Below are 22417 nucleotides of genomic sequence, written 5' to 3'. Positions count from 1 at the left end.
TTGAGCCTGTGCAGAATGGGAAGGTAATGGTGTGGTTTTTGACTTCATGCATTGCATGCTTATATCCATAAAAGTTGGTCTTAAATGAAGTGTTTATTTACGTAAGATTAAGTAGCAGTAGCTATAACTTGGGGCTTGCTTTGTAGCTTGTGTTACTCAAAGCTGTGCGGGGACTATGGACCCCGGAGCATCTCTAAAACACATAACATTCCATTTTATTATGCATGGGTGTGCGAATGTGAGTGTAAGTGCACACGGAGGCCAGAGGTATTGAATCCCTGTGGAGTTGGAGTTACAGGCAGCTTTGTTCTGCCAGGCATGAGTGAATTCGGGTCCTCTGCAAGAGCGGCGTGCACTTTTAACCACCCCGTCACCCCCAGTATCCCCCCAAATATAACACTTCCAGTGAAAGTTCTTGCTGTAGTTTGTTGTTACCCATTCTCCCCCAGATGCTCACAGCTCCTCAGTGGGATTGAAGATGCAACTCATATGATATGCACTTCAGCAGCAAACAGTGAAGTTGAGCTGCTCTTTCCCCGTGTGTGAGCCCATGATGTAAATACCTGAGCAGTAGCGGTGTGGTTTTTCACCATTGCCTCCCTCTGTTTGTTTTATTCAGAGGGACTGTTGGATGAATAGATTTGAAAGCTTGTACATATTCTTCTTGTTGTTGTTTTTCAAGACACGGTTCCTCTGTGTAGCTTTGGAGCCTGTCCTGGAACTCACTCTGTAGACCAGACTGGACTTGAACTCACAGAGATCCACCTGCCTCTGCATCCCAAATGCTGGGATTAAAGGAGTTCACCACCTCCTGGCATTTTGTACATATTCTTAAGTTAAGCCTTTCTTTCTTTGGACAACTTTTGTTTGGGCACACTAACAAGAGTCCATGAAGGCACCCAACTGAGACAGAATACAATCTCAGGAAGCTGACCCGAGGTCCCATTTTCTTAGCCAGTAAACTCTTCCAAGGCAGTCATAGAGAAACTACCTCATATTATAGGTGAATAGATAAACACATAAGCTACAAGCACATTTTTTTTAAATTCAAGTGAGTTTTTTTTATTCGTGTACATAGGCTGCCTCTCATTAGGATGGGGTTCGAGAGATCAGCATTGGATGTGAGAGACAAGGCTTTATGGCTCAGGGGTAGGAGGTTTCCAAATAGGGGATTTGGTGGGCAATAAATAGGTGGGGTAACAGGGGCAGAACATAGGCATAACAAGCTATTATTTATTTACTTATTATTTTATTTACAATACAATTCAGTTCTACATATCAGCCACAGATTCCCATGTTCTCCCCCCTCCTGCCCCCTCCCCTTCCCCCCAGCCTACCCCTCATTCTCACCTCTGAATGGGTGAGACAGTTGATTGGCTTGATCAGTTTGGGAGGCATCCAGGCAGTGGGACCGGGTCCAGTGCTCATTGCATGAGTTGGCTGTTTGAAACCTGGGGCTTATGCAGGGTCGCTTGGCTTGACCTGGGAGGAGGGGACTGAATCTGCTTGGACTGAGTCTACCAGGTTGATCTCAGTACTCCTGGGAGGCTTTGCCCTACAAGCACATTTAAGAATATAAAATGTTACTAACTGAAAGAGGTCTGCCACCAGGAATTTGTGTTCTAGAAGTCAAAAGACCTTAGTTTGAGATATCACCAACTTCTGTTATGTGAGAGAAATCACTTGATATCTCTGAACACAGATGTCTCTTTCGGAGTGTGGCTAAATTATACTAAGATTTCTTTCATTTTGAATTTAAGCATCAGGGCCTGTAGAAGGTGAAACATTATCTTATCTAGTGGTGCATCTGCTTGCTGTCATAATTGAGTGTGTTAAATTGCATCAGTCAGAGAACATACAGCATTTCTTCAGCCAACTCTGGCTTATTTTTTAATCAACCATCGTCTGCATGGTCTGTATCCTCTATACACAGAATGTATGACTCTTAGGCTTATAGGATAAATGTATTCTTTTAATCTTTGAGACTGTAGTGTAATTACAATTTTACTCCCTTCCATTTTCTCCCTCCAAACCCTTCCATATACCCACCCCTTCCCACTTTCCAGCAAATCCATAGTCTCTTCTTTCATTTATTGTTACTACATGCATATATGCATGTGTATACATTTATTCATGTATATTCTAAATATAGCCTGCTTGGTCCATGTAACATTTTTTTCTATGTATGCTTTCAGAGTGGACTGTTTGGCATTGGACAACCCGTTGGCATCCATGCCCTTCCCTAAGGAGGACCACCTCTCCTACTTCTAGCTTTTCTCAGTTGCCTATAGTTCTTCATGTAGGTTGAGATCTTGTGTGCTTTTCCCATCTACACTGGCAAATCCATCTGACATCTGTCATTGTATTTATTATTTAGACCTCCACTATTATACTTTTTACCTTAACATTAACTTACAAAAATTGTTTTATATTCCAAAAATTAAATAATTACTATATGCTGAAACTTCAATTTGAATAAGACATTTCAGTATATTCTGTGAGGGAAATATAAAGAATATATTTTGCTCCAGAGGAAATATTGTCATCAATATATAAACATAAAATGATTAAACTAACAAAGCTGGCAAACATGACTAGTATAGTGGAAAACTGTTGATATGGATCACTAGAGTTAGAGGGCCTGATGACCTCTCACTAGGCTCTTGTAATTCATATATAAGCTTGGTTTAACCTGTGTGTGGCTTATAGGTCTATAAAATTTTATTCTGTACCAGGCTCCTCATCAGGTTTTAGTGATAAAAGATGACCTATCCTAGTGCAGCCCATTGAGGAGTTCCACACTCATGTAATTGCTTGATAAAATACAATGAACATATTTGCTCATCAAAAGTTAAAAGAAGACCAGACTGCAACTCACAACTCCAGAGAGGCTACCCAGTAAAGAGGACCCTACGAAAGACACAGGTATCACCCAATGACAGAGAAATGGATGAGATCGACATGAGCAACCTGGACATGGGGGTGGGGTGAGTCATGGAGGTCAGGGGAAAGAGAGCTTAGGGGAGAGGGAGGTCCTACCTGGATCAGGAACAGAGTGGGAGAACAAGGAAAGAGAGACCATGATAAATGAAGGCCCCGTGGGAACAGGAAGAAGCAAAGTGCTAGAGAGGTCCCCAGAAATCCACAAACATACCTCCACAATAGACTACTGGCAATGGTTGAGAGAAAGTCCAAGCTGACCTGCTCTGGTGATAGGATGGCCAGACACCCTAATTGTCATGCTAGAAATCTCATCCAGTGACTGATGGAAGCAGATGCAGAGATCCATGGCCAAGCCCCAGGTAGAGCTCCAAGAGTCCAATCAGCAAGAGAGAGGAGGGATTATATGAGCAAGAGATATTGAGACCATGATTGGAAAAAGCACCACAGGGACAAATAGCCAAACTAGTGGAAACACATGAACTGTGAACCAATAACTGAGGAGTCCCCATGGAACTGGACCAGGCCCTCTGGATAAGTGAGACAGTTGATGAGCTTGAACTATTTAGGAGGCCCCCAGGCAGTGGGACAGGGACCTGTCCTTAGTGCATGAGCTGGCTTTCTGGAAACTAGGGCCTATGCTGAGACATGTTGCTCAGCCTTGGTGTAGGGAGGAGAGCACTGGACCTGCCTCAACTGAATCTACCAGGGCGAGCTGAACACACATTATCATATGTAAAGTATTTGTGTAAAATTAATTTAACCCAAACCTAATTAAGGCTTTAAAATGTAAATCCTTTTAAAAATGAAGTTAGAAAAGCAAGCTGACTGATACCTCAAGGAAGCATCAGACAAGAACAGAAGGCAGAACTACTTAAAGACTTTTAGTTTGATCTCTTCAACAATGGCATCCAAACTTCAAACAAAGCATGGTTGTTTTTGACTAAAAGAAACTTAAAAGCCATAGTTACTACAAACTCTGCATGGACCTGTATAAAACAGGATTGTATCCTGGCCTGTGTAAAACAACTGTAAATACTGTGAAGATTAAAATGTTATTTGAGGGTCAACTGACTATTAGAAGATATTAGAGCAACATTAATGTTAAGAGGGTCAATAGGATATTGAAAATAGCCTGTTTATAGCAATGGTTTGGTGAAAGGTCATAATGTCTTAATTCACATTATTAATGCAGAGGTAAAATGAATGAATGACAAGAATGTGATTGATAAAATTATAAGATGAACAAGTTTTTTACACTTTTCTAATTTTCCGTGTTTAAGATTTCACACTAGTTTAAAAGGGTGAATAAAAGAGTATATCTGAGGTTAGTTTGTGAAACATGGGGGCTGGAGAGATGGCTCAGTGGATAAGGGCACTCACTGCTCTTCCGGAGGACCCGGGTTCGATTCCCAGCACCCACATGGCAGCTCACAACTTTCTGTAACTCCAGTTCCAGGGGATCTGACACCCTCACACAGATATGCATGCAGGCAAAACATCAATGCACATACAAATCTTTAAAAAAAAGTTTGTGAAACTTAGATAGACTGATAAGACACAAAAGAGCACTGGGAGGGGGTGGGCTTTTGCCAGTATACTGGACATTGGAACCTCTGCTGACAACAGTACCACCAAATGGCATTAGAAGCAGAAACCAGGGAAAGAACAGGATTCCTAGGTCTAATCTTTTCAGTAGCTCCTCCCAGGATGACGATAACCTTAACCAAAATTGAAAAAAAAAAAATGTCCTCTTGCTGTAATGAAGCATGTAGCCATATGAGTTTATCCAAGCACAACCAGAAAACTTGTAACTACTCACATGTAAGAGTAACAATAGCCTTCCTTTGTGCAGAGTGGCAGGATGTGGCACTCACAGCAGAGATCTGAAACCATGGATAACTGCCCTTCTCACGATGCTCTCCCTGATGATGGTGGCAGTGACCATTGGACTTCTGGCTCACATCTTAGTCTCTGGTAGGAAGAACTGGTAATTTCACTTTCTTACACAGGACAGCATGGTTTGCACATCTGTAAAGGAAATTCATACTTTCACCCAGGACTGTCCCCACTCAGGATATTTCAAAACTTATTCTATCATTTCATCAACAAATTATTATTGTACCACTATTAAAGCAAATACTTTTCTGGGTGCTTATGATACAGCATTCATCAATGTATACAAGCTTCTCACTTGATGAGGTACAATGTTTATTAGAATCTACATACAATACCAAAAATAGTTACTTTCTGTGGGCTACTAACAGTAAGACTCTGCAAATCTTACCATTTGCTGCATATCAAGATGAAAGACTATAATAAATGTACTATCAAAATTGGTTCTTTTACTTTTAGCCATTGTTTTCTGCCCAGTAGAATTTCTAGGAAAAAAAAACACATCTAATGAAATAATGAATTTTAAAACCGCAGATAAAGTATGACTCAATATTATCACTTACTCTTAAAAAATTACTCTTCCCAAAACTGTATTTAATAATTTTGTGTTTATCATCTAATGTGTTTATATTAATGCAAGTAATGCATTTTAAAATTCTCTCTGTGTTACATCTCTCTTGACTAAGTATAAACCATTTACATTTTTGACAAGTCTCTACAATGGCACACTCAGATGATGAATGTGTGCGGAAAAACATGAGTAGCTAAAGCTGCTTACTTGAATGGTTGTGTCTGATGTCATCTTTAAACAGTTGGTGAGGGGTGACAACTCTTTTAGGAGATGAAAATGACATCCTACTATATTCTGAGTCTCATACTGAAACCACAAAAGCAGTTTATACCAATGACAAAAGATCTACCCAAGAGTCAGTTCATTTAACTGTGCAAAAGCATCTTCAACTATGGGAGTACTGTTTGATAACAGGCTCCAGTTTCTTTTCTTTTCATTCCTGATGACCAACCAATGAGCTGACTGACACCTCTGTTACAAACTGTTGCAATCTCTGACAGATTTTCTGCTTGTGATTTCCTTCACTGTACTTGGATCTTTCACTACAAGTAAAAGTATGTGAGAATGCCCACTCATGGGTGGTTTACACCTCAACAAAGCACAGGAAAACATAGCAATGAGCATCCAAGTTCTAGAGCCACACACTAAGACTGAAACTTTTTAAAAGACTACCTAATAGCTGTATAACAAACATCAAGGTATTTAAAGCTACCGTGTCTTACTTTCCTCCTTTATGAAATGGAAGTGATGTCAATCTCAAGAAACTGGAATTATGGTCAAATGATACATGTGAACAGCGTTCTGCACATAGTAAAGATACAACAAATGTTAGCTACTATTATTAATATAAAACTATTAATTTATTATATTTTTATTAAATTCAATAGAAAGAAGCTTGGTGATATATTTAAGAATTCATTTCAGGCCCATTATTGTTAGGTTTTGGATCCTGAAGTCTTCATAGATCATGTATTTTCTACTTTTCTTTATCATCACAGGCCAGAGAATGGAATATTATCAAGGGACCATTACAATTTCAGATATTCAAGCCATTAGCAATTCAGGACGAAAGAGCTCAAATGAACTGAAGGACTTACAGAAGGTGAATGAAAATTTGGTAAGTCAGAAAAATTTGAATTTTGTAGGCTATTTATTTTATTTCCCAAAATCATAATTTTCAGACCACCCACATCAGCATCATCCTATATTTCATGTGTATCCTATATTTCATGTGATGTATAGGTAGAGTTGAGGTGAGGGAATATGCCTGTCCAACAAATGGGGATTCTGACTCAAATATCTCCTTTAAGACAAAGGATTGTATATGAAGGTATCTAGCCTAATTGTTTTTCTAATTTCTCTGGGTTTCCCTAATAGAAAAAGTCTAACTATGCTGGAACTAGTTTTTGATGACAACATATTTTCTTGTAAGGCCACATTACACAGCTTTTAAAATATATATAAAAAGATAACAAAAATATATATGTTACCTTGTAAATGTGTTATTAAAGGCAAGAGGTCCAGATTTACTATATAATATTTATAGTTAGTGCTAACAGTGTTGGTAAAGCTGAAGTCCAGGAGCCCCTCCAGAAGGGAAATGCTTATTTAGTGTTTTAAAGTTGTGTTATGAATGTCCATGAATCCTCACTCAAAAACAGCTCAAATTAACTCGTCTGAAGAAAACACAAAACTCTTGAGGAATCTCAGAATGAGAATGAGGCGAATATGAGCGTGTGTGTGTGTTTCCTAATATCTTCTACTTCCTCTTACATCAATTGACTCCATAAAACTTTCTGATGTGTGTGTTACTTGAAAAAATAAATTCTTTGAACAATAAAAATGTTATTACTTATTACTATTCTTAAACTTGTCTTAAACTTAACTTAAAACTCGTCTTACTTAGCCTACACTCAGTATTGTTGTTATTGTTTAAACACATAACAACTAATAAAATCTACCCTTACTGAGTTAAATAGATAGGATTGGAACAGATCTTAAAATAAATAAACAACATATGAATTCACATAGACTGAGCATCATGCACAGGGCTTGCATGGATCTGTACCAGGTCTTCTGCATCTATATTATGACTTCCAGCTTAGCGTTTTTTATGGGATTTCTGAGTGTGAAAATGAATGAGTCTCTGACTCTTGTCTCTTCTTTTGGTTTCTTTGCCTGCTGTTTGTTTTGTCCAATTCTGATGTGTCACTTTTTGCTATATCTCATTTTGTTACCTTTTATTTTTTTAAATATTAAATAAAAAGGCAAAATTTGGACATATGAATGTAATAGAAACTGAATTTGAGAGTGTATTCTCAAGGGTCAGTTATGTGTGAGTTTCTAGGTATGTAAGTACACCAGGGACAGAAATCAAGTTAAATACTGACCTATTATTCTCACAGGAATATTTAGAGCCTTTTGTGATTGTCACTATGTATTTATGGGATAGGTACTTAACTAAGCTATGGAGCCCTGGGGCTTGGTACATATTTAATGTCCTTTATTCCCTGCTTTACATGTCACCATTCTGTTTCATGAGTGTTTGTTGTTGTTTGGAATCATTCTTGAAGAACCACATTTTGTTTCCTGTGAGCATACTTTAAACTTGCCTTTTGTGCTATAAATCACTTTTGTTCCATCCTCTTTTTATGCAGATCATTTTGAATGTACTACCTCCCCATGCTGCTGACTGGGTGTTGAATTCATTGCTATTAACTTCCCAGCAATAGTTTGGATCTGCCATATACTACCCTTGCTTTTGCCAGTCATTGTAGGAAACGTCCTAAAAAATACTCTCCTTATCCTGTTATCAATATAGACGAGTATTTCTGGAAGCAGAATTCCTGGCTCACTAGGCATAATTTCACTCACTGGTAAGAACTGCTCCTCCGAGTGGCTGAGTCCGTGTGCAGGCTCATCTGCAGTACAGATTGATTCATATGTCTGCACATCTTTCCCAGCATCCACTGTCTTACTCTGTTCTTGTTTTAATAACAAAAACACCATAGACAGAGTAATTTAAACAACACACTTTTATTTCAAACAGATTTGGAAGTTCAGGGGTTTGATATCAAGATCCTAGTAGACTTGGCAACTGGTAGAAACCTACTTTTTGGTCATAGAAAATTTTCCTCAAAATATGAAGGGATAATTATTTGTTACTTTTCTATGAATAAGAACCAAAACACCTGGCAGACATAACTTAAGGGAAGAAATATTTATTTTATCTCAGTCCATAGTTGGTTGGTCCCGTGCACTTGAGCAGAACCCCAGAGCTGGGGTAATGTGTGACACAGGTTACGTTTTTACATCACATTAGGCAGGAAGGTAGAAAGCACTATAACCAAGGCCTGGGTACAACCTTCAAACAGCCTGCCTGCCCCAGCTAGGCCCCATTTCCTGAGGGTTCCACAGCCTCCTCAAACAGCACCACAATGGAGACAAACAATGAGTAGATAGCTGTCATGGCACAGTAGACCAGAAAGGAGAAAAGAGTTTCCATAGAAACTGGGCCTCCACATAGCTTTCAATTGCCTGCCCCTAGAGACTTATTTTGGCTAGTTATACGTCACTTGCTAAAGGGTCCATATCCTTCCAAACAGTGCTATCTACTAGGTAGAACGCTTTTAAAACACAAGTCTGTTTTGAAGACATTTGATATTTAAACTATTATAAGAGTACACAAACATATAGTCCACTTCATATAATTTGCAATTACTTTTTCTTTTCTTGACATTATTTGCTAACCTAATAAGCATAAAATAGCAGTCTTACTTATGCATGGTTTAATGGGTATTTTTCAAATCACGAATAAATTTGTAAACTCATTTCTTTTGGAGTTTTTCTGTCTACAAATCCTCTGTACGTATTTTTTGCCTATGTTTTTATTTTTGTTGTTTTCTTACATTATATATATTTTTATAGATATCACATCCTTTTTCTTCTACTTGTATTGTTGGTGAAATGAAAATCTATGCCATCATACAAATTTTCTTAGCCTTGTAACTGTTTTGAAAGTTCTTTGATAGTCCTTTCCTCTTTGTTAATCATAAAAACATCTGTATTTTTCTTCTATTAATTTTATAATTTTATATTTAGTACTAGGTCTTTAATTCACCTAGTGAATACTTTCAAGTGTGACATTAGGTAGGGAACCAGTTTTTAGACACTGTCTAATGAACTAGTTTTCAAAAACAACCAACTAAGCAATCTAAGCTTTTCTTAATATATAATATGGGTATTGAGCATATTGCTTTTGTTGGCACATCAGTCATCTTTCAGAAAAGGAAATATGATCTGTCTTCTCAAATTGCTGCAACCTCTTGGGGGAGATGTGAGTAATACACATGGAGTTGTACAGCAGGACATGATATAATTAAGGATTAAATTGTATGTAAAGGACAATAAGTACAGGAGAGTGTCAAAGGTAAAGGAGATCAAGGAGGATCCCCATGGACAGGAAAAGCTTTGTACTATCTCACTCTTTTTAAATGATGCAGGTGCTCTCCCCGTCCCCTACAAAGTTTGCTTTAGAGGACTTCCTGGAAGAGTTCATGCCTCATCCTGAGCCACTCCTCTTAATAGTTGCTAAATCCTAATGAGTAAAACCAGGTTCTTCTCTCTCCTATATGGACACTAATTAGATCACCAAGAAAGATGAGTTGCCGATCTTGTTCTGCCTCATAGTTTCGGCTTGACTGATTTGAATGGAAATGGAGATGTAAAAGTAAATGGAGTTCATGCCCCAATATTGCTAAAACTCATCCCAGTTCCAAGAAATCAGCAAAGATGTCCTATAACTTATTATCATTACCCCCAATGATCCTAAGACAAGCTGAAAATGTTTATAAGCCAAAAAGGCATATAGTACATTTAACTGACTAAACATCATAGCTTAGCCTGGGATACCCTAAAGACATCCAGAACATATACACTAGCCTAGAGTTGGACAAAATAGTCTCTCACAAAACCTATTTTATAACAAACTGATGGATGGCTCAGGTCATTTAGTGGACACCCATATGCAAAAATCATGAAACACATCACATTATAGAGTATTGTTGCCCAACACTGCGACAGTATATCATACCTATATTGCTAACCCAAGAAAAGATTACAATCCAACATTCAAACTACAGTTTCTAGCAAATGTCCAGCTTTCACACCACTGTAAAGTAAAAAAAAAAAAAAAAAAAAACTGAAACCATTGTAGATATCACAATCAATGATATACTTAACTTCTATCCAAGTCTTATGAGGATAAGTAGAATCATTGACAGGGTGTTTTACCTGGAGAATATTTTCAGAAATATCAAAAACATTTGGATCCATTGAGACCATAGGATCATTATACATATGAAAGCTATAAACTTGTCATACCATGATAGTAACAATATATAATATGAAATAAGGCCTTGAACATCATATACATATTATTCCACTTAATCCTCAACGACAACTCTTTGAGAGAGATAACTTACAACCTCAGTTTTACAGATGAGAATATGAAGATACAGAAAACCGAATTTGCTCAAGGCCACACATTTTGATTATCTGGTTAAATGATACAGTGAGGATTTGAAACCAGACATTATGATTTGAAATTCCATGTCCTTAGTGAACATCTGTCTTCAGGACAGAGGTCATCTGTAAGAATCACGATGTGAGTTTGCTTCCTATATACCATCCTCCAAATTCCCAGAGCCTCTCGGTTTCTTACACATTATTCTCTGTCAGTTATCCTGTTCACATGAGATTGCAACCATTGGCAACAACTGGAGTTTAGAGTTTTCCTCAGTTTCCCCATACCCAGGTAGTAGGAATCTGCTCCCATGACAAAGAAGTTCTCATTTTTGCCTTATTTATTCTTTTTTGTTTGTTTGTTCGTTCGTTTTGAGACAGTGTTTCTCTGTGTAGCCTTGGCTGTCCTGGAACTCTCTCTGTGGATTAGGCTGGCTTGGAACTCAGAGAGCCTCCTGCCTCTGCCTTCCCAGTGCTGGAATTAAAGGCATGCACTACCACTGACTAACTTGGCATATTTGTTTTTAGGAACACTAGAAACAGGGCTCAGAATTACCCTCAAAATATCCTTGAGATTTTGTATCTAGAGTTATACAGACAAAGGACTTAGAAATACTAATTTTTTAAAAGTAATTGTAGGAACAATCCCAGTTAGAAGGCAGAATGAAGGATTTGGCTCTAATGTACACCACAGCAGAAGCGCTACTGAGAAAAGGCAGCTGGAACAAGATGATAATGAACTTAAATTCAGCAACTGTATTAAAGAAACTCTGGTGTTTGAAATTACATCAGGGAGAGACATGAGAGATATTCACTGCTTGGATTTGAGCTGTGGCTGTATGCCCTGAAAGAAGACATAGAATTTGGAAGATCAAAGAAATATTAAATAATAGGAAAGAGCAAAGACAGGTATGGTGGTTCAACCTAGTCTGAGGCTAGCTTGAGGTACACAGTGAGACTCATAACAACTGACAATTAGCAGAAACCAGAAACCATTTCATGCTTAGAGGTTGAGAATATGGGAATGGAAAGCGGCTGAGCTCTTGCAGAGCACTCAGACTTGCATTCCTTCTGGAACTGAAGTAGGCGTGGCTGGATGGGGATGATGTGTATAACTACAGACCAGTTTCATATGAATCCTGTCAAGAAAGAAGATAAGTGAAAAAGGATAGTGCAGTCAAAGAAACTGACAGCGACATGAAGCAACACTCCCCATTTAGTGATCTCTAGACCTATTGACTTAAGGTAATCAGAGAGTCACACTTCCATGTCATTCCACCCACATATCCAGACCTCAGATGCCACTGGATCCAACTCCTTTCTCCAGTAGATACAACACTGTGTTCAAAACCAGAAGTAGATCTTACCTCTGTCCAGTGACTCTGGAAATGCAATAGACATTGCCTGGTGCTCAGGCTGGCTATCCTCCACCCAACCCTGAAGGAAGGATGTACAGCTGAATTTTTCAATTAGAAAATGTGTGGGAGGGTTGGGAAATGGCCCAGTCAGTGAAGTGCTCACTGTTTAAGCCAGGCACGGAAGCTTCTATATATAAACCTGGCAGCACTAGGGAGGCAGATACAGGTCCCCTGGGTCTCACTGCCCAGGCAGTCCAGCTGAATCAGTGAGCTCCAGGTTCAAAAAGTAAGGTGAGCAATGATTGTGGAAGCCACCTAACCCTGACCTCTGGCCTCCAGATGTGTGCACACATGCCTACACACACACACACACACACACACACACACACACACACACACACACACTTACTCACTCACTATCCTGAATTTCAGTCAATAAAACAACATTGTAAGCAGATTGCAGTAAAAGCTACCGGAATGGTGCTGTTTTTATTATTATTATTATTATTATTATTATTATTATTTTTTTTTTTTTTTTTTTTTTGGTTTTTTGAGACAGGGTTTCTCTGTGTAGCTTTACACCTTTCCTGAAACTCATTTGGTAGTCAAGCCTGGCCTTGAACTCACAGAGATCCGCTTGGCTCTGCCTGTGCTGCTTATTTTTGATGGACCTCTTTGGCACACTGTACTGACCATGGTGGTGAGGAGCTCTTGGTGAAAACCTACTTGTGTGCTCATCCTTAGGCCAGTGCTGTGAGGGCATTAGGAAGCAGAGAAGCTGGCCAACCTTGGCCTACTCATGATTCTGTGGCTCGCTGCTGTGTCAGGCAGGGCAAGTCACTTCCTCATCTGAATAATGTGGATAATAATAGTACTCACCTCCACCTGTTGATAAGAGAAGCCCGTGTGCTCAAATGCAAGGGAGTTTGAACTTAGTGCCCAGTTAGCAGACAATGGTGACAATGACTCCCACGTTTACCACATGTAGCCTCATGGTGGAGCAACTTGCCTCAAGGAAACAGACTGATAGGAAAAGCCATGATAAGAAAAAAAAAATCCCTTCAAATAGTTCACATGCAAATTTTCTTTTTTGTATAGAAGTATTGATCTCAGCCTGATGCAAGGGATGCATTTAAACCTATCGTAGAACTTTCCTGGTAAATGCAAGGCTTTCTGATAGAAAATTTCTCCCTTTTATTTGTTCTGGGCTCGATATCACAGACCATGAAAACAAAAATCACCATGTCTGCTTATAATCTTTTACAGTTTGATAAAAGAAATAATATAATTATTTAAATAAATATGAAATATGTAGAAGGTGTAAACTGGATGAGAAAAGCCCAGACCGTAGTAAGTGAGATTAGCCTGAGGATGAAGGATCAACTAAACCCCACAGTTGATTCCCTGAGAGAGATCCCTCCAAGAGTAACTGGGATTCAGAGAAGCAAGACTACTAGGAAGTAGGACTCAATAGGTCAAAGGTCAAATACTCAGGATGATAGAGGCCAAGGCTGCACCGTACTGGTGTGTAGAGGGCTGAACTGGCAGGCTGGCATCAGACTGGGAGGCCCCTGAATGTCTGCTGATGTGAACAAAGCTTCAAACTGCACTCGATTCCCTGCCTTTACTGACTTTATCCCTATAGCAACAGTAACTTCTAGTAAGCTTTACTGAAATTAAAGGTATTTAAAAAAAAAAAAAAAAAACTCTGACTTCCCTCTACCAGATGTGCCTCCCCATGGGAGACCTTGCCTTCTTGTAGGGGGAAGTGGAGGATGGGTTGGGAGGGGAAGGCTGGGGGGCAGGAGGAAGGGAGATGTGGATCTCTGATGTGTAAAATGAATGAAAAAAAATTCTTAATAAAAAAATAAAGAAGAAACAAACACCTAAACAACAACAAAGATTTTTAGAGAGATGGCTGAGAGGTTAAGAACATTTAACCTCTTCCCGAGGATGTGGGTTCATTTCTCAGCACCCACATCTGATGACTCACAGCTGAGATTGCACTTATGGGATATCTGATGCCCTCTTCTGGCTTCTGCAGGCATTTCACTCATATAGTGCATATGCTCAGGCACATGGACATAGCTGTACAACTAAAATGAACAAACAGTTTTTTAAAAACGTATATCCCATCATGCTTTCTATGGTACCATTATTATAATTAGGAAAAAATAAGATCTATTTTTTTCATGGCATGCTTTGGTTCCTTTAGTTCTTAGGGGGTCAACTAAGGTTAATTGGAAATATGAGCTTGTCTTAAATCTTCAGGAGAAGAGCTATCTGAATTTTGCAACCTAAACCTAGAAATACTCTCATGTGAAAACATAGATTACTGTAAAAAGAGAGGCCAATTAGTAAGCATCTAACAGAAAAAGGCCTTGACATGTACAAACAGCTACTTCAGGAATGATTAGGAATGAGCTCAATGGCTGGGCGTATCTGTTTGAGTTGTCAGCCTCTCCCTAACTTTTTCATTAAACACCCAACTAACCTTCAACTGCCCTCTTAGAATTTAATCTCAGTGCAATTTGCAGCATTCCAAAGTCACCAAGCAAAAACTAAGCACTGCACTAAAAGGGGGTCTTTTGTCAATACCAGGACACTCAACACCTACTTACTAAGCTCCAAATGCCCTTAAGGGACAGGTAGGATTCTTAAGTCATTGACTCTAATAGATTGTGTCAATGACAACAAATTTTTAGCAGACTCATACATATCTACACTGGAGGAAGAAGAAAGTGTCCTAGAATTTGGGTGTCAGTACCAAGAGAGTGTGTATGACAAGAGAAGCCCTAATATCCGGGCAAATGTAACTTTGGGACCTCTACAAGGCTTGGTTCTGCTAAACCCATTTCAGTAATACACTTAACGTTTATGTTTTGCTGGCACCCCCAGCCCACTCTCCAGCATGTAATTCACTACCCGAGCTCTCTCTTTATCAGTTCATGTATCTCTTTCCTCAACGTGTTGTCCATAGAAATGTCACACAAAGATCCTTGGGTCTTGGCCCACATCTAATTAGTGGGGCTGTCTGGAGACAAGGTTACAAACCAAAGTTCTTTACTGTCCAATCATCATGTACTTTTCTTCCTGTTAAAGCTTATTAATTTTCTCCTCCTTCATTTGGGTTTGCCTGTTTGTGGGGGGTGAGGACTTCCCTCCCATGTGTTGAGTAAAAGTAAGGACTGAATGGCAGAGATTATTGCAACAATGCAACTTTGAGGGGGGAGGATCTTGCCAAATAGTTTCTTTCTGGCAATGTAAAACTCAAACTACCAAATTTAAGCTTCTCTTATTTAAGTGCAGATGAGGACATATTTTGGGTGCTATTCTGGCTAGCTAGCTTTTATGTCATTTTGACACAAGCTAGAGTCATCTGAGAGGAGGGAACCTTGGTTGAGAAAATGTTTCCAAAAGACTGTGCTGTAGGCAAGCCTGTAGAGCATTTTCTTATTTAGTGATTGATGTGGGGGGGGGGGGCGGTCCAGCCCATTGTGGGCGGTGCCATCGCTGCTGGTGGATTCTCTAAGAAAGCAGGCTGAGTAAGAGATAAAGAGCAAGCCAGCAAGCAGCACTCCTCTGTGGCCTCTGCACCTGCCTGACTCCAGGTTGCTGCCCTGTTTAAGTCCCTGCCCTGACTTCCTTCAGTGATGGATGGTTACCTGGAAGTGGAAGGGAAATAAACCATCTCCTCCCCACTTTACCTTGTTTTTTGTCATGGTGTTCCATCACAGTCCTGGACACTTAGCCATGATAGATGCTAATGATTTATTCTTTGAATACTACCTTTGGTCTTGTGTTTAAATTTACTACACGTATACTTCATTGCATCCCTACCAATCAACTATGTATTTGAAGACTGATTACTATGTGCTTTAGGAAAGAAACCGAAGTGTAGGACATGGCATATTTAAGAAGAAAGCTCTACAACGGAGTGAAAATCAACCATGGCCCCTGCACATGGAAGCATTAAGTCTCAGGCTTAAGTCTCAGTGTGTCCTCCTCTGCATGGGAACCATGGAACTTAACAATGCCTCAGAGTCAGTTTTCTCTTCTAGGGAGACAGGAATCAAATTACTCTTATTTTGTGGAGTAATTGTGAGGGTTGCAGTAAGTAATGAAAATCCTGGCTCCTAATGAAACATCTATGAATTGCTAGTAGTGGTAGAGAAGCCACCATTTCACCATTCCTGAAACATCTTCCCTTCATTTTTTATGCCTTGTTCTTTTAAAAAGAAGAGCTGTATCTTCCACTCTTGGCTTTAGGATTTAGGACCTTGCCTTTCTTCAGTTGCTGCATCTGGTTCCTGTACAGCCGGAGCTACAGTGGGGACATTCAGATGACACTGTCACCACCAAGTGGTTGTTAGAGAGATCTGGAAGCCAAGCACATCTGTGATAGACCACAGCATCATGATGTAGCTGACTTGGAACTGCATATGTATCTGTCAAAAAATGCTACTCTTCTTCCTTAGTAGTATAAAATGAGGACCACCACTTCTCCTTGATGTTTCAACATTATCTTACTCTTTTCCTTTCTGGTTAGGCCTTGAGTCCACAGTGAACTTAAAAATCTGTTTCTCCATAATCCCCAATACCTCCTATACTTCACAACCAAAAATCTACAGAGCAAGCGACTAAATACACCATAAATGAATGGCAATATGCTTTTATATTCTTATTATGTGCTTCTCTGTGAAAAAGTCTGTATGATACTTCTCTTAAACATGAATTATTTTACTTGTGAGTTTTTTTTTACAGAATTAATCTGAAATGTACAACCCCTAGGTTTACTACAAACTGAGAAGTTATTTTGTTTTTAATTTCTGAAATTCTGCATAAATAAAAACTCTTACTATAGTTTGAAGGGATGGAAGGGGTGGGAGCAGGGTGGGATCATTCAGCATGCCTGTATGTATATTTCAGGATCTCACCCCCCCCCTTTTAAATGTAAAAGCTGTATGTTCTAGGGACATTCTGAATTTTTCCCCCTCTTTCCTTAAAGCATTTTGCAGTGAGAATTTTTTATGTATAACAAATAATTGGTAATAATATAAAAATATGTAGTGTTAATTTAAAAGCTACAGTACAGTGCTGGTATAATGCACTGGGAGACTTTGAAAAAAGGCCTTCTCTGTAAGTGTCGTTCGCATTCACCTTGTGAGTAAGAGTTATGTCCATTTACATAATTTTTAGGGGAATAAATTATTGAATTACTGAAAAAAATCACTAACTTAAATAATCATATTTCTAATTGTGAAAATTCTATTTTTTTTAGCGTTTAATCTGGGATATAGTCTCATTATAAACTATCCTACTAACATATTGTTTTTCTTTTTTGTAATGACAGGCAGATGAAATATTTATAGATTCAGCCTTGAAAAAGCGCCACGTCCAAAACCACATAGCCAGACTAACGTATGTATATTTGGGCAAGGGTGTAGTTGCTAGCCTGGAGGGAGAAAGGGCAAAGGATACAGGGTCCCCCACATAATTTGTGTCTCTAGACTCTTTGCTGGGGCTCTTCAAAAACATTGTCACTACAGTAGTCTCAAGGTACAGTGCTAAACCCATTCTGAAAATTGAGACAATGAGGTGTGGGGAGAAGGAGGGTGATGTACTGAATGTTCCCCAAGAGATGGTTACAGCTGATAGCACTGGCCCTCAAACCCTACCCACTGACTGTGAGACCTGGAATCCACCTTAATCCACAGCCATAAGTAAACCCAGGCCATGTCTTTGCATGCACTAAGTCCTATACTTCTGGCAGATAGGACGCTTCAAAAACATCAAGAAGGCAACGTTTACTACAAAATAGGATCAGAGGTTTTACCAGTAACAAAGGCCTAGTGACAGGCGACATGCCCGAACCGAAAGATGATCGTGTTGTAATAGATGCTCCCTTTTGTTTGGGTGGGGAGGGAGGACTCGTATCAGTTGCTGAAATTACTCAGTGGTTTAAACTTTGTTATTTTAAAAATCACACAGCAGGACAGGTACAAAGCCAGGAGTTCATGTGACTCATCTCAAAGAGAAAAAAGAAGATACTCAAACAAAACTGTAATTATGAAATCCACTACTTTGTACATTAAACATGTACTGAAAAAGCTTGATAAAAGCGACTAAAATATTTTACTGAATTTATTCAAAGGGATAGATGCTGATCAGTTTTCTTATCATTAGGCCAAGGCATGATTGATCACATTCTGAAGATCTTTACTTCTGATAACTCATGACTTCCACAAGGAGTTTTTAAAGATTTAGTGTTATTTTCTCTGTCTGAACATACATTTATCACACCTGTCCTGTGCTCTTGGAGATCATAAGAGAAAAATGAGTGGTGGTGAGCCACCATGTGGGTGCTGGAAACTGAACTTGGGTCTTCTGCAAGAGAAGCAAGTACTCTTAACCACTGGGTCATCTCTCCAGCCCCTACATGAGGTTATCATAACATGCTTGGGTAATTTAGGAGACAAAAAGCATATACATGCTGGAATGTTCTACATTATATACCCTTTGTCTTCACTTCAATTTTTTTGCAGCATTTTAGTAACATCATTATAGTTTGAGAAGCTCCTTTGGGTTTGTTGCCAGTGTTGAATGTGTTATTTTTGTGGAAATCTACTCAGTAAACTGTTTCATTTCCTCTTATTTAAAATGGAAAAATATTTGTGTCCACATTTGCCAATAATAACATAAAATTCTCATTACTTATACTTTTCTATATTAGAGCAAAGGTCGAATGTGAAACATATTGTGTCTCAGAATTTATACAGTTTTTTCATTTTCTTGTTAGCCAAAAGATTCAAGTAGAATAGATTCATGGTTTTTTTAGAGCTTGTAGCTTGGTGGTATAAATATAGGGGAAATGAAAGATCAGTAGGCACCATTTTCAACTCTTTAAGACACCTTTAATAAACCACACAGGTATATTTTGTCATATATAAATACAAAGATGAGACAGTATTGAAATTTCTAGCTTTGTGTTTGAACACTTAAGTTAATTGCACATAAAATTATACACACTGAGAGTTTCAAACAAAACTTCAATTCTTACTCTCCTCCCCTGCTCCAAAAAAGAACATCTTTAATTGTTTGTTGTTCCTATCCGTAAGTGCCTATGAAAATTCAGTTGCACAGTTGTTGGGACTTAACTCTGTTTCTATGAAACAGTTCAAGGAAGTGGGTGTGATCAGCTGGAAGAGACCCAGAGATCACACGCCACTGTCTTCAAATGTTTTATGTGGAAGGGGAAATGGATGTTTTAAATATTGAAACTGGGTGGCTTTAAGCTTTGTGTTTAATGCAAAAACTGAAGGTGGCATTGAAGTTCTATATAAATAACTCTCAAAACAGAGCTGAACAAGGAACACTCTCTTTAGCAAAGCTAATTTTCCACAACTTAATGACTACCCCGAGGTTGGTGAGCCCCTTCTCACTGATAATGTAGAGGTGATTCAGATATCAGATACGTGATTCATTCCTCAAGAGTAAATGAGGGGGGCTGGAGAGATGGCTCAGCGGTTAAGAGCACTGACTCCTCTTCCAGAGGTCCTGAGTTCAATTCCCAGCAACCACATGGTGGATCACAACCATCTGTAATGAGATTTAGTGCCCTCTTCTGGCCTGCTGTCATATATGCTATATACATAATAATAAAAAAAATCTTAAAAAAAAGAGTAAATGAGGTTTATTTCTGCCCTCAGAGGTTTTCATGTTTTTATTTTATTTTTAAGAAGCTGTTATGAGTACAGTGCATTTTGATCACATCAATTTATCCTCCCTACCCTACAATTCCTCCTGTGTGCCCCCGACATTTCCCTTCCAAGTTCAAGTCTTCTTTTTTTATTATTATTACATGTGTGTATGTGGATATAATACACACACACACACACACACACACACACACACACACACACACACATTGAATTATCATTCCCCATATGCACGTAAAAGTAGAGTTGACCCCCGGCATGGCACACTGGCAACCCATAAAGAAATTCATCCCTGAAAAAAAAAATCTAACTCTTCCTCTCTTAGCAGTTGTTGCCTGCCCGTAGCTCAACTGTAACTCAGTCTTATGAGCCCTTCCGCCTCCGATACTGGAATTATGTCTTGTACAGGACTTACACAGTCAGCCATTCCTGAAGAGAAAGAGTATACACCTGCCATGACCAGAAGACAGTGTTTTATAGCTGACCCCCTGGGCCCTGGCTCTTATGATCTTCAATCACCCCTTTCATGATATTCCCTGAGCTTTGAGGATTAGGGTTATTTCCCATTTGGGAACAGGCACCTCTGAGTTGGCCACTTATTCTCTACATTTTGACCAACTGTAGTTCTGAGAGATAAGAACTACACTGAGCACAAAAGCCTGAGCATATTAAAACCTTTAATTTTTCTGATGACTTTTTGATGTTTTGTGTCTGAGTCTTACCTCAGTACAGTAACTTGTCTTCAAGTTAATGGGAGGGGTGAGCAATCAAAAGAAAATGTAAAAAAACAAAAGCAAACAAACAAAAAACCTAGAAGAAGGGACATGAGAAACACATTTAAGTCACCAGGTTGCATATAAAGGCGTGTGAATGTGAGTGGATTACCTGGCCCTTGACATTCTCAGCAACTGAAGCACAGGTCAGGAAGTCAAAGGAAAGATGGTGAGATGATGATACCAGATGGACCCTTTGAATGTAAACCTTACTCTTGTGTTTCCTAGTCCAGAAGAAGATGATGCCAAAGCAGATATTGTTATGGTGCTCCAGTCCCCCTCTACTGGGCAAAGGACCATGGGAGTAAAGAACCACAGCATCTTAAATCATAGGATAAGGAACCCGAGAGCCTTGCCAGCTGGTGTCTCATTAGTTCAAGTAAAAGGTAAGTAGGTTGATTCCCACATGATACAAATGCTTTATATAGCCATAAACTCTCTTGTCATCCCAATTCCAAATAGTACTAAGAAATCATGTGGGAAAAATTCAACCTAAAGATGAGACCTTTCAAAGTTTCATTATTCTCTTATGAAAGCATGTCTAATGTTAGTCATCAAGTACTTTTCCTGGAAGTAATTGATTGGTGGTTGTCTCTCGGTAAAGACGTCTTTACCACAAACAGGGTTAATCCAAGGCAGGAACTGCCTCCATGATTAAGCAAGTTTAAAGGTTAAGCAATAAGTGATTTCTGTTTGGGACCTTCAAAAAAGGCAAACTCATCTGTATCCTTTAAAAATATAGTTAGTTTCTGTATTTGATGATATTGTGAAGTTTTTATTATTTGTCTTATTATGAGCACTTAGAAAAAGGTAAACTGCTTTTAGATTCGCTGGAACTGCTTGATAAATAATACCTTAAAAATCATCAGTAATAAGAAGTCATTTATATATTGCTCTATTTTTCTCTTTTCTCTTCACTGTTAACTCATTACACCATCTTCAACTCTCTGAATTGAAGAGTCTTTCTTTATCAAGGTCCAACTCTGCATCCTATATGTAATATCTAATTTAATTTGTATGTACTAGTAAAGTAGGGGAAATTCTACTACATTGGTGTAAAAAAATTTAAGCAACATAATAATTAAAAGGAGCCAAGAGTTAAATCTAGATGCCTAATTTATTTTGGGGGTATTACAAAAAAGGGGTTCTATGCTTAAACAAAAGTTGAAACTCTATGATCTTTGTCTCCTGGAAATTAATCCTTGTATTAGCATATTTGAGACTCTGAGGAGGCCAGGACGCAAGAAATATGCTTACCCTTGCACGCTATGTGCTAGCACAATATCTACTTCCAGCAGACAGGTACAGATTTATCCCATAAACTCAATTGGAACCAGATTTAAGAGAGTAAGAACAAACAATTGGTATTAGAAACAAAACAGGGTGCCCTGCCCTTGCAAGGGTCAAGCTGACTCTTTAAGAGGAAACTTCATTAGGAAATGAGAACCCAAAATAATGGATCAGCAGATGCTTGCTCATATGACATGAAGTCAGTTACTAAGACAGTAAAGCACGGGCCCCTCCCAGCTGGAAGGAAAGAACCTGCCAAATGTGCGATGCATTTTCCTTAGGTGCTACAGTTGTGAAATAATGGCGATTCTGAGAAGCTACACGACAGGCAGTATGCAGTTCCAAGAC

General features: G+C 38.8%; 1 protein-coding gene across 1 annotated transcript in view; it reads left to right on the top strand.

The window, feature by feature from the left end:
- LOC114689402 (transmembrane protease serine 11A) overlaps positions 1-22417 on the top strand; it is a 54787-nt gene that overhangs the window by 9756 nt on the left and 22614 nt on the right. The window contains exons 2-5 of the mRNA XM_037209125.1: positions 4796-4917; positions 6406-6524; positions 17642-17709; positions 21008-21165. Coding sequence (XP_037065020.1) covers positions 4796-4917; positions 6406-6524; positions 17642-17709; positions 21008-21165 — 467 coding nt within the window. The remainder of the gene's footprint in view (positions 1-4795; positions 4918-6405; positions 6525-17641; positions 17710-21007; positions 21166-22417) is intronic.

This window comes from Peromyscus leucopus, chromosome 10 (assembly GCF_004664715.2).
Source record: "Peromyscus leucopus breed LL Stock chromosome 10, UCI_PerLeu_2.1, whole genome shotgun sequence".
Lineage (NCBI taxonomy): Eukaryota > Metazoa > Chordata > Mammalia > Rodentia > Cricetidae > Peromyscus > Peromyscus leucopus.
The sequence above is the reverse complement of the archived record's forward strand: the minus strand, read 5'-3'. Positions and strand labels throughout refer to the sequence as shown.